General features: G+C 39.5%; 1 protein-coding gene across 1 annotated transcript in view; it reads right to left on the bottom strand.

Moving 5' to 3' along the window:
- grid2 (glutamate receptor, ionotropic, delta 2) overlaps positions 1 to 18,581 on the bottom strand; it is a 607,933-nt gene that overhangs the window by 220,003 nt on the left and 369,349 nt on the right. The window contains exon 4 of the mRNA XM_030061028.1: positions 13,874 to 14,079. Within this exon, the coding sequence (XP_029916888.1) occupies positions 13,874 to 14,079 (206 nt within the window). The remainder of the gene's footprint in view (positions 1 to 13,873; positions 14,080 to 18,581) is intronic.

Below are 18,581 nucleotides of genomic sequence, written 5' to 3'. Positions count from 1 at the left end.
TTATCAGAAATAAACATCTGACATTTGTATCGAAGTAAACTGCTTCCAAATCGGTCAGCTGAGGGAGTTTTAATTTTAACTCGGGATAGACATCCTGCCTCTGTAAATAGAGGGAATTAGGGGAGGGTGCTGCTACAGCGGCAGGTGGGAAAGTGTGTTTCACCTGCAACCGCCAGATAATGAAACGGTTACGGTTTTATCCTACAGAGGGGGAGGCGTAAGGAAACATGTCAGTCATATTTTTTTTTTTTTTTTGTTAAGTTCTGTCTTTGCAGAGTGACTACTAACGAGTTTGTGGTGGGCAAGCCACCACAAACTCTGGACAAGCAGAGTTCACTACACACACAGACAAACACACACACACACACACACAAACACACACACACACACACACACACACACACACACACACACACACACACACACACACACACACACACAGACAGACACACACACACAGACACACACACACGAGTTGGAATCAAAAAAGGAAATGCAGTGGCATGAAAGGCGGGTGTGTCAAGCTTTCTAAACTTAAACACTCTGTTTTCCATCTATAATTAACACAAGTGCTTCCAAAATATCCTGAATGATGTAGAATTATATAGTTTTGTTTCCAATTATTTTTGGTGGGGGGCAACTATCCTTTTTCACTGGATTGGTGATGGGGGCGTGCTAATTATCACCAATGCAATGTACAATCAACCCAGTGTCCTCTAGCTGTGTGATTTATGTGGATAAAACCGAGTGGGAAGTTGATTGCAGACTGAGAGAGTGGCATAAATTTTGCCTTTCACTTGTCAGAACAACACGTACAAGGAAAATAGAGAGTGCAGAAACAAACAAAGAGGGAGAGCGGAGAGTAAATGAACCACATTCTCATACAGTATGCTTGCCTGTTGTAATTAGTCATTTTCATCCATATTAAAGGACACTGACATTTAATTTAATATACTCTCAACATAATTCTCTAAATAAGACTACTCTACATAATTAACTATGAGTCAGCGGGAATGTAAATCTACGCTGAAGTTATTACATTGAGATAACAGCGACTATGGGGTTACAGAGTATGGAAGGATACCAGGCACCCAAAGTCCTGGAAAATGGCACAAAAAAAAAAAAAAAAAAACCAGCATTGTTATTCAGAACTTTTATAAGATTGAGAATGATATGTTTTTGATATAATATAATATAATATAATATATCAGTTTCCTGCTGCTGAAAATTACTACTACTTTGGAACTATAATTGACAGCTCCCGTTGTCTCCTTCAAGCACTTTTTTTTTTTTTTTCTAATAGCCCCTGGGACCAAATTGAACAGTGGTAATTTTTTTTTTTTTTTTATAAGGTGTAGAAAACAGATGCATGATAGTAAAACTATCATGCCTGGATTATTTGAAAAAAAAAAAAAAAATTGAATCAGGACACTAAACTGCATTAAAACGGTGATTAAATCAATATGAAATGCACATGCCAATCTAAAACACAATGAATAGCTCACTAGATAAAGATTTCATATATTAAGAGAGCATGCACTTGACTGGAGCATATTCAGAATAACTGTAAGGCAGCTTTCTCACACTATCTCTATCTCTCAAGGTCATCAAAGTAATTGACAGAGATATGGGACAGCAAAATGACCTTTGACTTTGAATCTCCTTGGTTGGCATGCAGCTGACCTTGATTCTTACTGGTATGATTGGTATGTGTTGATTGCATGATGTGAAATGTGGCGTATATTTGTGTGTGAGGTGTGAAACATGACGTCAATCTGTCATCTCAATTAGATTGCAACCTCTAAGGTGAGAAAACCGAACAGACTCATCAAAGGTGTAAGAGGGACAGAGAGGGAGCAAAGAGAGAATACGAGAAGGTGAATGAAAAAAGGTCAAGAAGTAGTGATAGAAAAGAAGAGGGAAAGGATAAAATTAGGATGAAAGTGAGACAGACACCCACAAGAGGGAAAGGATTTAGTGCAGGAAGCCAAGCACATGTTAGAATAAAAGAGGAAGAGGGAAAAGAAAGGTAAGGATAAAAAGAAACAGAGAAAGAGCGAGGAAGAGAGAGAGCAAGAAGGCACCCCAGAGTTGACAAAAAGATGGATAGACGACAGAGAGAGGAAGAGGGCAAAAGGCTAGACAACACGGAGAGAGGGAGAGGGGGATACGAGTGCAGGGCATGTCTGACAAAACCAATTTGTCTCAGTGTTACCTTGAGATACCCGGCGTCTCACTCGTTCACACACAAAAATACAGTCGCAGAAAGACATACACACACACACACACACACACGCACACACACACACACACACACACACACACACACACACACACACACACACACACACATACCCCCCAAAGTTTCAGTTTTACCTGCCGTGAGTTACATTATGTCATCGATTCAGTTCCCAAAAGACCAGGGCAGGGAGTATCAGAAGTCAGTGTAACAGTCAGTCTGTCCTTGACTGACTTATGAAGACTGTTTATTCATTAACAAAACATACTCTGAGTGTATGAGTGAAATATCTGACTTCTAAAAATTACTAAAAATTAACCAACCATTTCTCTAGTGGGCAGAATAGCGTTAAAGCCATGAATGAAAATCAGAAAATGGACTGAAAATATGACCCAACATAAAAAAACATGCACATTTTTCATGGATTATTGCATTAAGGGCTTTAGAATGGTATCTTGCATAATATGGGTGAATAAATTACTTTGCCTGAATTATTAATTGTTTTTCTGATGTAAAATGGGTCTCCTGTAAACACAAATGAGCCCATGTTCATGGCGCTTGGTCACAAATATTGTTTTGAAGGTTTTTTTCTCCAGTGGTCCTCAACTGGGTACACCAATAAAGAAAAAAAGTAATCAAACTATAATAAACTAAATAAATAAATGAAGTAAAAATGTTTTGCTATTTGTTTGTGAGTAAAAAACATCTTTTCATGGCAAAATATCTTCAAAACCACTGGACCCTTGCAGACTGCCTCTATACAGCATGCTTGTGTGTTGATGCATGCATGTTTGTGTGTGTGTGTGTGTGTGTGTGTGTGTGCCTGTCGTTTTTTGAGGTACAAAGCAGAAAGGATAAAGATCAGTTAAAGAGATGCCATTAAAGCCAAGCCATATCTGGTATTTTATAGAGGACTGAACAAAGCCATGAAATTATAAGGACATTAAATTAAACATACAGATGAGGCTGGCACTGGTGACAGAAATACAAATGAAAGCACACAATCCGGTTTTAATTTGGAGTCTGAGCACTCATCAAACAATGATTACAACATGGGAAGCTGCTCCTGCTGTGTGTATCTACATGGGGTTAGACAAAATAACAGAAATACACAACAGTATATGAATATCAAGTAGCTAATAATGGGTAGGGCCACCCTTTGAATTCAGAACAGCACCAGGCGTCCTTGGATTAATGTACCAATCTGGCTCAGCCGGTGGAAATGAGCCTCACATCTTTAAAATCAACGGCTGAAATGAACATTGCAACTTATTTATGTTTTTATTTTACTTTTTTTGGGGTGGAGGGGGGGGGGCACCTTAACATACATATACTTAAATGTGAGACTCATACATGCATTTTGTATGATTCACTTATGGCTATGAAAGGTTAACAATTGTGGTGGATTTAAGTTCAATTTAAGTTAGGCCACTGTCTATAAAAATGCAAATATTCTATCTCAAACCAGGGGTAACAGGGGTAACATTTAAAAATTGATCATCAATAAATTACAATTTCTATACATTTATTCAAGTTTTACATTTCATTAAAATTTCCTGCGGGATGGATAAAGTATCTATCTATCTATCTATCTATCTAAAAGGACCATCCAGGAAACCTGAGTTGGGGCTTTTATTTTAAAGATGCAAGGTTGATTTCAGTCGGCTGCCAGGGAGTGCTGCCCAGCCAGGGAGCCGTGCCTTGGCACAGAAACGGCCTGCAGGTCTAGGTATTGGACTGTTCCTCATAAAGAAAAGCCTCCAGTTCTTTGAGGCATGAAGGAGGTAGAAATTTACCTCCTGTAAGGTCAACAGTCTTTAGCTTTGGTGCTGTAGAAGGTATTTGACTTCATCTTGCGGTTAATGAAAAGCCTTCCCGAATTTGTTTGGGGGTGTTTTTTTTGTTGTTGTTTTTAATCAGAGAATATGGAGCATTGCAAGCAAACCGCAGAGTCCACCATGTAATCATGTGGACATAAACAGTAACTGGTTAGGAAGGTAATTATGGTTGAATTGATTAATCGATCAGTCATTGGCTCATTTCCCTGGGTAAAAAACCCGGGTAGACAGTATGTCGCTTACCACAGCAGGGCCAAACAAAGCACGACAGAGCCCGCTGACGTGTCCAAAGCAAGGGCCAAACAGATCTTGCCAGTGCTTTTTATTCCACTTTAATTACAAAGCAGGGCCAACAGGACAAGTCAGGGTGCATTCATTTTCAAAATGTGTCTGAATTAGAGAAAAAGGAAGGTGTAAGGCACTCTTTAGAAGACAAGTTAAAAAGCCCTTTATACACTGGCGAGTTCAATGAATAATAATAATAATAATAATAAAAAACCTGAAACTCCTTTCAGCATGAGACCTTTTCACACCTGGCACCTGAGGGCATTGTCTTTGTCCGAAATAAAGTGCTGATGCTAAAAAAATTAAACAGATTATTAGGAGCAACTGGAGTATCATTCAGTGTGATGAAACTTAACGTGACATCTTCGCAGAGCTGCGAGTCATTACCTTAAGGAGGAGCCCTACTTTAGGAGACAGGCTGGTCCACAGCCATCCAACAGAATAAACAATGGGAGATGCAGTCACTGCCATAACATATTATAAGGAAAGACTTTTTGGACACTACATGCCAATAAAGATTGCCAAGCGAATCATTTCATTAACTACAAGACTGCTCACGTCATTTACATATTGGAATACCCACAATGTAAAGTGTTTCATGTTGGATGGATAAAGAGACGATTTCAGGACAGCTTGGCAAATGTGTGTTGTTTGTGTAAGAAATGTGTATTACCAAACGGCCCGATACTATTCAGTAAGTCTCTTCAGCAAAATGACCCTTCCACTCTCCAAGCCATGGACATTGACCATATCCCTTCCTTGGACACGATGTGCGACCCAGTAAGAAAGCTCAACCCGAGAGAAAACTTCTGGATCTTTACACTGAAAGTAACTATGAACCCTGGGTTCATGGAGGACATGGATTTCCAACCCGATATCATGCCAAAGTGTCTACACCCACAGTGGCAGTGTCATCTTTTTGCGCCACCTATACGTCGAAACTACATGCGCCACTTGTCAGGTCCAGCGTAACATACGCACATGCATGAACGTTAGCTTGTCAGCTGATCATTAGCTAATTGCTGGCTTCTTAGCTTGTTAGCTAATGTTAGCTAAAACACTTGGTTAAGGTGACATTAAGATTAGGGTTTGGTTGAGGTTAGGGTAAATGTTAGGAAACTTTAGCTAACATTAGCAAACATGCTAAAAACAAACTCCGGTATTGCTTGGGTGTGGATCTGAAGCTGCGTCTTTCACAGGAAAGTCTGCATGTCTGACCCATCCACCACGCCACCTGCCTCCTTACGCCAACTCTGTCCCTCCCTTTATACTATGTGACGTTACTGCTCTTTCATATAATCATCTATTTTTCACACATTAGCAACACACAATGTCACAGTGACACACTTTCCTCTGGTGGACCGGCGGCTCTTTTGCACGCTTTACATTGATACTGTGCTGGGATTTCACACCTTTTGTATATGAATGACCAACAACAGAATGACCTTTTGTTAAATGGTCAAATAGTATAATACGCCCCTCTGGTTTTGTTGTTGTGCTGTTTTAAAGTTTTGCATTCCACACAAGGCTTCTTTGTAATTGCATATTATGTACTGACTGACACTTCTGTCCTGTGAACTCTGCTCTGGAGATGTGATCCACTGACTGGCACATCTGAAAACTAACTCCACCCCGTGAGATGACTACCTTGTGCAGACTACTTTAGGGGTGTAACCCACTGATTTGTAGACTGGAAAGGTAGCTGCATCATATATACTATCTGTTAACACCAAGCTGCCATCTTGTAGGCTATGACGTTTGTTAAAGTTAATTTCCCTGATGAAGGGTCATGCCAAAATGTGTTGGAGAGTCCTATTAAGGCTTTAAAGGTTTTGTTCTTGTTCATTGAACTAGCCAATATATTAAAGGCTTTTTAACTTGACTTACAAGAGTGATTTGGACCCTCCCTTTTCTCTAGTGTATATTCTCAACCCCCACCAAAAGAGCACCTTCATCAGTAAATTGGTGGACTGTACTTAAGTTTAGAGTAATACACAAATACTCTATACTGTAAATATACCCTCTTTCCTTCTTTCTCTCTTTTCATAACTATGAAGAGAGAGGGAGAGACAGAGACAGAGAGAGAGCACAAAGTACAATCCTGAAGCTGTGACAACAACCCAACAACTTATTCAAAGCAGCCACAGCTCCCAGCAGAGCCTCCCACCCCTGCTCTATCAACTATCCACCCACTGGGCAAAAGACATTTTGGAACATAACTTCTTTATGTTCCCAAATTTTCTCCAGGCTATTACAGGCGTAGGAAGAGAGAAGCGCAGATCATAAGGGCTTTCTATGCCATCTCTGACTGCATTTTGGAGCCTGTCAGCAAAAGAAAATAATTAAAGAGGTTTCCAAGTGTAGTGACCACAAAATTTCTGTGTGATCAAAAATGCATATATAAGATGGAAGCTATCCCAAATTTGTATTGAAATTCAGTGACTGACTGAACCCGCTGTGGGACATCAAACTCAGTAAATATTCAAACGTGTATGCTGGTGTTCTGGCCTTCTCTAGAATATCTAGATTATCCACATGTTGCTTTTTTTTATAGGCCACATAAAATATATCTAACTTTCTCTGAACATTTTAAAGCATGCATTTTGTTGATTTACAGATGTTAATACATAGATATGTGATTTATAGTCACATATCTGCGGACACTTGTCTTTTTTTGGGTAATCTATAGCATCTTCACCTCCTCCTTGACTCATGAAGAGCATGCTACATTGTTTAATCTCACTGAACCTAGAGAGTACTTGCAATTGTCAGTGTCAATGGGCATCATCTTACATGGAATCAAAGTGAAAGATCCCTGCCACTTACAAAGATTCCTGTTAGGGACAAATGAGCTGATGAATGAATAGTGACAAACTTATGTGCCTACTCTGGTCCTCTTAGCCGCAGAAAAATGAACAAAATTGGAGCATAAAGAATGCCTCAACTAGGACAGCATTATCTTGCCAAAAACTGGTGTCTAGGAAAGCATAAAATTAGCATTGAAGGAATTTGCCGCCATGACAAAGCCCGACTGGTCGCGCTGAGACACCACCTGAGCCTCTTTTTGAGCCAAGAAAAACCTGGAGTGTATGAGTCTCTTTCAGTGCAGAGAAAAAGCATGCTCTCTGTTTCTTTGAGTGTATAGAGGGTATACATGTGTTTCTGTGGGTATGTGGAGTATGCTATTTCATCCTCTCGACATATAAAGTACACATACCGTCTCTTTCACTAGGGATATGGTCAGCCTTTCTCTTTATTTCACTGAAGCCAAAGAACAGCAATGAGTGTAGGCTTTACTTTGGTAATCTATTTTTGCATTGGCTAGCCTACTGCCACATTTGGTAAATATACTATTTGCTATGTCCTGTGCAGCATATCTTTCTTCATATTTCATTTATTTTCAACATCTGTCATCTTTTAAATAATCTGCTACCCTTCTGATGGTCCTTCAAGCAAGAAATGTCAGTTAAAGAGAAAATAGTCTCAAAATGGTATAATTTTAATATTTTAACATTTCAACATCAAATGGCAAAATTCATATTTTCCACTTCTTTGCATATCTGAGATCAAATATGTCTCTGTGTAGGCCAGATATTGTGTGTGTGTGTGTATGTGTGTGTGTGTGTGTGTGTGTGCGCGCGCGCGCATGTGTGTGAGAGAGAGAGACAGAGAGAGAGAGAGAGAGAGAGAGAGAGAGAGAGAGAGAGAGAGAGAGAGAGAGAGAGATGAACTCAGCTACCTTTGACTTATTACAATATTATCTACATTCAATCATATCTAATTCAAGTAAAATTCATTCATTCATCCAATATTTTTAGCTTGAGTGGAATGAACAAAGGGAGACAAGGCAGACAAACAGAGATAGAGACAGACATGGAGATAAAAAAAAAAAGAACATATAGTGCTTTTTTACATGAATCAGTGTACATATTACAAATGCACCATCTATATTACTTTTAAGTGGCTTCTCGTGTAGTCCTAATAACAATGGAGCTTAGGCTCATTCTCAAGAAAGTAAAAAAATAAATAAATAAATAAATATTCGGTGCTTTATAACAGGAGATGACATAAATGTGTTTTATATGTTTTTTTTTTTTTTTTGGGGGGGGGGGGGGGGTTTAGACAAAAAAGGAACTTTGAAATCTCAACCATGAGATACTTTACTGGCTCATATATCATACATGTACTGTAGACTTTCCATGACCAAGGAGAAAAAAAGGAGGCCAAGTCATGCAGAACATGCATCACCACCACAAACTTATTCTACATTTTGAGATCAAAAAAATGTTTTCTCATATATATAATTGTACCTTTGGCACTTTTGGACCATGGGTAATAACTGTAGTGCTTTTTTTCAGTGAAATTACTATAACACACCTCAGTGTTTTCTTACTAATGAAGCCTTGTGAAATGGTTTTTCTAGTTGTGGTCGGACACAATGGCATGGGACTGTGTATCAGTTGAGAAATGGTCTTTCCTATTTAAACTGGATACACGGTAGTCTTCTGAAATCCTGCTGTAATAGACAGTGACAACTCAGGTCATTTCACACTAAGCGCTCAGCCTTTTCAAAGCTGTTGTCTGAAAGGTGCACACACTGAGGGATGAACACTATTGATCCGCTTGCCTTTGCCACGTTGCAGTCACTGTTATTGCTGCTGCCCTCTGTGGTTATCACTGCAAAAATCACAGCCTTCGCCTCCCCTTTCTTTGGGTGTAAGCACACTGCAATTCATGGTTATGAGATGAAAATGTAGGGCTTTGCAGTTACACCCACTGTATCCCTGCAAAAGTACTATATGAATTTTTCTCTTGCTAAGTGCTTTCTGCTCCAGCAGTGCAGCATCACAAGGCCTACTGTTGTCATGAGAAAAACCTCCCTACCAACCCCAATTTTGCTGATTTTTATTTCCCTAAATTTGAAGTGTTATTTGTCCTTTATGGGCTTATTAAGTTCAAGAGAGACACTCATAACACATGACAAGAGCAGTAATATTTTAATAAGCCTGGGTCCCAGCGCAAGCGAACAATTTTGTGTTTCTGTCTACATGAACAGGGAGAGGCATGTACCAGCAAGCAGTCTCACTAGTGGTGGCTGGTATACTCACCCGCATGTACTAGACTGGAAGAAGGCAACAGAGCAAAGGAAAAGGTGAAATAATGCAGAAAATTGAATGAGCATTTTGGTTATCAGTTTATGTGTGTGTTTGTGTGCTAAAATCAATGGTCATGTGCATGGTGGAAGACATTCTGTTGCGAAACCAACAGATGCTGAATGAATTTCCTGCTGGGCTCACATCACAACACGGAAACAGAACCCACAAATCACAGAAAAGCAGGGACAGACATCACTGACGGGGACAAGCAAAGAGCTCTAATCTGTCATCATGGTTTGAGTCAAACCCATTTTTTTCAATTTATTTACATTGTTCGGTCATTGATCTTCTTTTACTTACAAATTTACTCTCTTCTTCTTACAGTGCTCAGTGCCATTCTCAGTCTTCCCTTTTCTCTTTAATTTCTGCCTTCTCAATTACTTTCTCAGCCCTCTATATCTACCTGTTTAATCTCCTGAATCCTTCCCTTCTTCTTACCAGACTCATCTAAATTCCTTCCTCTTCTTCTCTCCCTGATCTACTCTCTTAGTTTTGGAACAGATTTCAGTCCATTATACACATTGCGGCCTGATGCATCTGGGAGGGAGGTGCTGCTGTGACAAATGAGCTCACAAATAACTCTGATCAAGAAAAAAACAAGATCCAAGTCATCTTTCTCTGTCTCTGCATGATTCCCTGGCTACCTGTGTCTGTCTCTGTGTCTCAGTCTCAGTCTCCCTCAATTGAGTTCAACCTTCCCTCCTCTCTCAGGCTCTGTATATGTCTCTCTCTATATGTCTCCCCCAGCCCCTCCTCCCTCCTCCCCACCTTGCCAGGGAGGGAGATACATGGTCATCAATCTTACCCACCAATCCTAACCATCTCCCGACACTTCATCTTAAAAACCCCTCTCCACTTGATGTCTGACTAAATTAGATTAAATGACTGCTTTGTCAACCTCCCCAAAGGAGAGACAGGGAAACTCTAGAAAACTAATTTGGGTTCCACTCACACACTAAAATGAGGACTGGCATTTAAACACTTTCATACGGTATAATAGCTGAAGCAATTTTCCATTAAGGCTCTCATGCATACATACATACATACATACATATATATATACACACACACACACACACACACACACACACACATATATATATATATATATATATATATATATATATGTATGAGAATATGTTTGTGTATACGTGTATATATATATACACGTACATACATACATACACTGAACGAATTATTGAAAATTAAGTTCATTCAATAAGCAGTCATCAGATATGCTGAATCCAGGCCCTATTTTTTATTTTATACTGCAGCTCAGATCATCTCTGTTGTTTTGGGGCAAGGTCAATGAGCTAATTCAGGTGGAAAGGGACACAGATAATGACCTAGCCCTGTCCAGCCTGCTTTTAGCCCTGCAGGTGACATTAGCCTAATGTGACAGGGTAAATTACTATTTTACACTGGTGTAACATGTGTAGTTTTTAAGGGGCATCAGGTAATCCCTGACATTACTGACTTCTGACAGTGACCCAGGCAATGCAACAACATCTCAGCTTGCGGTTCTCTGTCACTGACAGAAAAAAAATGCATCCATATTTTTTTTTTTTTTTTTTTTTTTTTACAAATGAACAGGAAACCAGGATAATGATAGCACACATGGAGCAGAAATGTCCAGTGAACATACGATGATGCATGTTAATACTGATTTGTCATCTGCATTTTTGGCCTGAGAATGAACCGCATTGGGATCTGGTGTGGTCATTCACTTGTAGCACCTCCCTCCTCCATTTTTGTTCCAAAACAGAGTACAGGTGAGAAAGTCGGAAATCATGACATCAGACAATCTAATAACTGATCCAATGCTATTGACCAAGATCCCATATCCTGCAAAAAAATGATGGTCATTTTATAATATGGAACAATAAAAATTGCCAAACACCTGTGAGACATAACCATTTCTTTTAAGTATTTATCTATTCATTCATTTATTGTTTATCTTGCACATGCTAGGATGTGAGCACAATTTTCAAATATGGACAAAGTCAGAGAAAAGCTGCTACACTGCTGGTGAACATACACTTCAGAGGCAGATCATGCCACTGAGCTACCAATTAAAGGTATGCTAATGTTGAAGAGTATTTCAGAAGAAGGGAAATGTTGCTCTTACAGTGAAATATGGTTTTAAAGGTCATTGCTCCCTTATGATGTATAAAAAAGTATCAGTAGAGCTTGGGATGTGTTGCAGTAGCCCTCAGCACAGCCCATGGGTTTTAGTTTGTTCCTAAGATGCACACACACACACACACACACACACACACACACAGAGTGCATACAGAAAGGCACATACACACTATGCGCACACACACTCACATGTAATGCTCAGTTAATATACACACACACACATGCAGCTATAGGAACACACGTACGCACAGTCTTTCACCCCCTCTCTGTCACGCCTCCAACCAAATTAGATTGTGATTGCTCTTTCCGAGGTCACTTTTAATTAAACTGAGATGAGAACATGACACATGGGATTAAGCACCATCCTACCGCTTCAAATTATGAATTCATAACCGCCACTACAGCCTATTGCTTTCAACCATGACCTCCATATCATTTATGTATAAGAGCAAAAGAAACTCCCCTAATTGTCTTCTGCAGAGATAAAGCGCAAGAAGGGAGTGTGTGTGTGTGTGTGTGTGTGTGTGTGTGTGTGTGTGTGAGCAGGGGGAGGGTTTGCATTGCAAGGGTAGAGAAAGAGATACAGGAACTGAGACACATAAAGAAATGAGGGGAGACGGACACCGATAGGGCAAGAGAGGAGAAAATTTTGCTATCGCCTATGTAAATTTTCATGAGTGTCATGTGCAAGGCATCATGAATAAAACATAGGACAAGAGAAAAAGTTGTAATAGATTTCAGCTGATCTGCTTAATTGGGAGAGACACAGAGAAATTACTTGAGTTGGCTTAAAGTCCATAGGCTATTATCATGAGCCTGAGAACATGATTAATACATGTGTGGCTGACTGTCCGAGACAAAAAAAAAAGGTCTTTGTGAAAAGAACTGCAAAATTAATAGATTTGGACCTCCATTTAAATATACCAGAAAGCAGTGTGGACCCCATTATGAGTCAAATATCTATATGGAAATTTTGCTAAATTTGATCTGCATTAGTCATTTCAATTGATTTGCTCCTCTGTGCCAAAGCCAGAGAAGGGAGATTTTATCCGACCTTCTGACTTGTCAAATCACAATGATGTACAGGTCCACAAAAAAGTGGATCAGATGAGAGAGGAAGGATGGTTATATTATCAAGAATGATTTTAAAAGCGCTAAAACGGGTTTTTTGGTATGGAACTGACATTAACACTGACAACACTGTCAAAAGACAAATTATTGCTGTTATGGAGATTTTTTTACATTATAGGTTGAGAAAATTCTTCAACCCTTGAACTCATAAAACCCTCTCCAAATGGACAACTTTTTTAAAAATCATTATTATACATATAAGGCCTTCACCTGACAGGAAGGACTCTGCCAAGGTCTGCCCTCTTTTGGTTGAGGGAGCACAACTGGTATGACATTGTGTGCGTTTTCCCGTAAAACTCCTGGGAAAATAGAGGTACACAGTCTCCAAGGTAATTCTGTGCATTTCCATGTAAATGTGAGGGGAAAATGCCAATCACAGTAGTGTGAAGTTTGTTCACAGTTCCATTACTATGTTTTGTTAGGGTGCATTGTACCATGCAGCCAAAGATTGTGCTCCATAGTAACCATAGATCTGTGAGGTGTGGGAGATTCATTCATGTAACACTACAACATGAGAAAATTGGCAAAGGCAGGCCATGCCCTCCTGTTTGGTCAGTTTTCATGCCTGTCCTTCCAGCTGACCCACATCATGGAGTGTGGGTAGAACGCATCTGAGGCCTTTTTTATTATTTTTATACATTCACCTTTTTTTTTTCCCAGCCACATTCACAAGCATTAATGTGTGTGTACCTCTTTACTTTTGGCAGGCAGATAAGAAAGTTGCTGTGTTGATATTTTTAGCTAGATGTTGTGGTTTGCCTAAGAAATTGATGCTGGATATCTTTTCTATTTTAGTCCAGCAGTGGATGCACTTGCATGCTCCATTAATGGGTAATAACATTTGCAAATGATGCACAAAACCTGTTTGCCTCTCAGTTAGGTTTGTGATTTTAAATTATTTACCATGACTCTATGAGCTTAATAACCTTGTAATAAAGCTCTGCTACAATGACAACTTTTCAGTCGACACGTGCACAGCGCTCAGGAAATGTCATGCATTCAGCAGTACGAAGCGTCTCCCATGTCTGTATGTGTGCATGGTATGTGCAGTGCTGATGTGACAAATTAAGCATGTGCCCTACCTCAGTGATAAAAGCCTTGGCAGTAGCTGGGCTCATGAACAGCACGGCCCGACGTAGCGTGTCTCTGTAGCGGTGCAGCTCCTCCACACGCATGGTTCTGAACAGACTGGTGATCATCATGTTGATATTGGACTCCACCTTCTGAAGGGACACGTCCATTCCCTGCTGAGAGGTCCGGTCCAGGAAATCCTCAATACCACGGATATCTGGAGAGATGGAGATAGAGATAGAGATATTACTGTAGATTTCATCCTCTGAGGGAAAATATTCCTGTCTGAGTCTGATGCAGAAAAATATCAGACACCACAGATGACAGAGATGGATAGACACACACACACAGATTCAGCACAAACTGTTTTTGCCCTTGCTCATCATTGTACTTTTATTCCAGGGCTGGCTGGCCATCTCTCTTGATGAGTGGGCTCAGTCTCTTGCTGCAGATCTACTTATGAAGCCATATATGACATGCCTCTCTGATATTTATGCATTATTATTACTCAGGCATCTTAAGGTCAGCACAGTCTGAGGTTTCGAAAAGGTGATTTGTACTAACAAGCTGCGAGACAGAAGGGTTGGAAAGCCTTCATGAACTTCATGTTCATTCTTTGTAGAGTGGGCTTACAGCGGCATGCAAGTTAAGAAAAACATTAGCCTGTATATATTCTTGAGCTCAATGTAAGTCTATATTCTGCCACACAGGTTTACCAAGAGCTGCACTGCAGAACACAGATCTTCCATTTTCTGCTTCCCCTTTCACGTGTATTGCCTTCACAAAGCGACTCTCAAAAACATAGTTCTAACTAAAATATGAGGATGTTACAAACATGACTCAAGAGGAACACATAACTGCTAAATTTTCAAAATATAACTGAATAAGAAAGTAGATTCAGTGACATGCGGTAACGTCATCGTACTTTGATGCTGACTGCATTCTTCTGTTTATAATTAAATGAGTTGCTGCTCAGTCTTACAGGACTATTCTGCCTAAGTAATGTTTAAATAAATGTTATTTAACAAATTACATAAAAACATTGTTCCTCTTGATCTTTAGTCATAGGTTTACATCCATAATTTTATCCATTTTATGGTTTATCATCTTGCTTAAAAGTAACAGGAATACATCATATGTAAGTAGCATGCAATCAATAGAAAGAAAGAAAGAAAAAGAAAGAAAGAGACAGAAAATGATAGAAAGAAAGAAAGAAAGAAAGAAAGAAAGAAAGAAAAAAGAAACAAACAAACAAACAAATGCAGGTGTACAGACATGGACATTAAATAGTTAAATACGCTATACATTAATGGAGGATTGGGGTCAAAGTTTTCAAGAAGAAAAAAATCTTCTTGTATTCAATCTACTTTCATTTCACCTCTCCTCCTATAAGGCCTATTCTCAGCTCAGGCTTTTGTAGTCAGTGCCGTCCATCTGTCAGCACCGTAGACCTTCTTTTGGTTTCCACACACAGGCAGGAAAACAACAACATATGGTCTTCCCACATGTGGTGACCACTCTGTGATAGCAGGAGGCAAATTTTCTGGCAGCATTTTGGTCTATCAATTTCTTCAAGCACTTTTTTTTTTTTTTTTAACTTTGGAAGAAGATTTCACTTCATGATGCAAATGTCTCAGAGGGGAGCACCATACCAACAAATAACTTGGTTATTTATGTTTCCTTTGTGGTTACATTATTACAGTACCCCATTTGCCAGTGAAATTGATAGAAATTCCCACCAAAATAAACAATAATATGTCTTGAAAGGAGCAGAACAATGTATTAGAGATGTTCCCCCATTTGAATACCATATTTGTCTAAGCACAAATAATGCATTTCAGATAAATATTTGTTCCCTCCGATTTTTTCAGTGTTATCTGGATGTTTTAATGAAATGCCTGTTATTGTGGAGTAAACATATTCAACTAAAAATAACAACAATTTTTCTCACTTGAACTCAGATGAAAAGGGATTTTGTTTGCACTTTTTGCACATGCTCCTTTCACAAAAGCAGAATTGGTTTGAGTGAATGCCTAATTAGAGCACAGCCACGTTTGCTGAACCCACCCACATTCCTACTGAGAGACCCACGCGACAAATAACTGCTGACACTGTTTTGGATTAAAACACCCGACCACTATTATTATCTCTATTAACAAATACTTTTTTATGACAATAAAATCAAGATGCCAGTGTCACTAATTTCACTACCTCAACTCGTCTGTTATTAACAAGCTACACTGCAGGTCAAGATAATCCTAATGAAAGTACTCTGGTTGAGACTCCCGCTAATGATGCCGAGGTGTGTGTGTGTGTGTGTGTGTGCGTGCGTGCGTGCGTGCGTGCGTGCGTGCGTGTGTGTCTGTTTAACTATGTAAAGCAACTACCTCATGATGTATTTGATATGGACAAAAGCTGACACTGCTGTCATTCCTGGTGAGGTGGCCAAGCAATTAACTGGATTGATTAGACTTGTTAAGGGCGCGAGGGCCGGGACGATGTAGTGATGGTGTCAAAATTAAACTTCAGAGATATAACAGCATTTTAAGAGGAAAGCCATAATGGCGGGAGATTGATTTGGTTAGCGAGAAATACATTTTTGAAGAAGGGCATTGGCAAGTGCAAGAAAGCAAATCCACATGGGAACAGACTAAGGGACACTTTTGAAATTTATGGGAGGGGTACACTGGAGGAAAACAGGAGAAGGTCATGCAAATTTGAATTGCCCTGTCTATCGATCGTTGTATTTGGCCTATCCAGACAGTGTAGACAGTTTCTGGTGGATCAGCAGTGCTCTGCTGGTGATGACGGGGCATGGGGGTACATGTCCAGTGCATAGAAAGAACAACAAACACGGCGTTTCACAATAAAGAGTGAACAAATGTCCACAAACACAGCTACCTACACTAAATATTTAAGGATTTCGCTGCAGTCTCCCTCTGCTGAAGATAGTCTTATTAAAACTGAAAATTACTTGGAAAATCGCAAGACAAGAAACTGAACGTAATCAAGTGGGTTATGGAATAGTTGCTGCTGCCTCACAACATTGGCCACAAGCTGTGTGGATTGTTTGATTTTCACTTTGCATTTGAGTTTCGGTAGAAAATGGTTTCGGTGTTGCCTGTTAAACTTGGCACCCCATATTCCTGTTTTCATCTACGGGGTAAATCAGGGAAACAATTCATTATATTCAATGATAGGACAATGCTAATGGAGAGCATTTTTCTTCACCAAATTGTCCATGAAAAAAAGAACAAAAATATTTCATTGATTATACACTGAATATGGTTTCATCAGTGAAAAAAGTATGATGTTCAGCAGGGGAGGGCCAATCATTTTTTTCCAATTGCTTGAGGAGGGTTAAGGAAAAATATATTTCGGTCAGAAGGAGGGTCACAGTTTTTTATTTCAGAGCACTCTAAATTCCCCCCGTGACCCCTCATTCTAAATAACATTCAGTCACGACCAGATTCATGTGCACACAAACCCAGCCGCAGATACACAATTACACAGCAAATGACGACACTAAATGAAGCAATATCCCACAGGCTACGAGTTGAGAAGGTCAAGCGAGTTCAGCAGGAGACATTTTGGTAAAAGCAAGATTATGTCTGTGTGTGTCTGATACCGCATCAGTGCTTTTTGCTACATTGAGGAAATTAACAGGAAATGGTCCCAGCCTCTCAACAACAATATCAAACAGGGGAGCGCATCACAGCAAAACAATAACAGCTTGAGGTGGACAGTTGTCGTCTTTCCCTTCTCTTGGCTTTTCTTTCACTTTCTTTAAAAATTTCTCCCTTTCAACGACGTCACACACAATAATGCACAGACATATAAATACACACCAGCATCATCTAGAAAGAAGATGCACCATCGTCATCAGGGGCGAAAATCCCATTTCATTACTGGGGGGGACAATAAACAGCAACATTTCTGAGACTAATTGCTGGGGGGGGACATGAAAAAAATGCTGTCTGGCACGACTGTACCTCCCTCTTTCTCTCTTACGCTCCTTTGAAATTTGCCGTACAGCGTTGAGCGCTCAGCATGTTCATATGTTTTAAATAATGCTATTAAAAGCAATAACCTTTCTTTCCTCACTGTTCTATTTCCACTACAGTCCGTCAGCATAGCTTTACAAGCACTAGAAACTCAAAATAAGCTCTAAAACTAGAGGAAATACCTTGAATAATCCAACTACATCAAACTATTCTTCAAAAAACATATTTATTCTAGTGTCAACAACAAACAAAGCAAGATATGGCATCAAATAGTGACATACAGTGTATGTTTGAGCTGTACACTGTCCCTTTTAGATAAAATAAGAAAATGAAACGATGCCATAAAATAATGCAACTTAAAATGAAAAAAAAAAAAAAAAAACAGATATCTATCTAGAGACAAATTCAAAATATCAGTAAAATATGAACTATTTCTGACATTAAAATTCTGACAGACTTTTTGAAAGAATAAAAAGCTCAGTATTTGCTCCTCCTGTGGTCTGTCCTCTCTCTCCCTCACTGTCCTGCACTGCTTCAGCCTGTAAACAGTCATTAGCTATTAGCTTAAACAGGGAGCTGAAAGAGGCAGGTTTTGGACCAAGCAGGGGAAAAATATCGCTTTTCATATTACAGCCTTGTGCTTGGTGAACAAGTGGTGTGATAAATGACTTACAGGCTTTCACTTGAGGAGGTTTTCTTGCTAGTTCTCACCAGG

The sequence above is a fragment of the Myripristis murdjan genome, chromosome 9 (assembly GCF_902150065.1).
Source record: "Myripristis murdjan chromosome 9, fMyrMur1.1, whole genome shotgun sequence".
Classification (NCBI taxonomy): Eukaryota; Metazoa; Chordata; class Actinopteri; order Holocentriformes; family Holocentridae; genus Myripristis; species Myripristis murdjan.
Note: the sequence above shows the minus strand (reverse complement) of the source record. Positions and strands in the feature narration are given on the sequence as shown.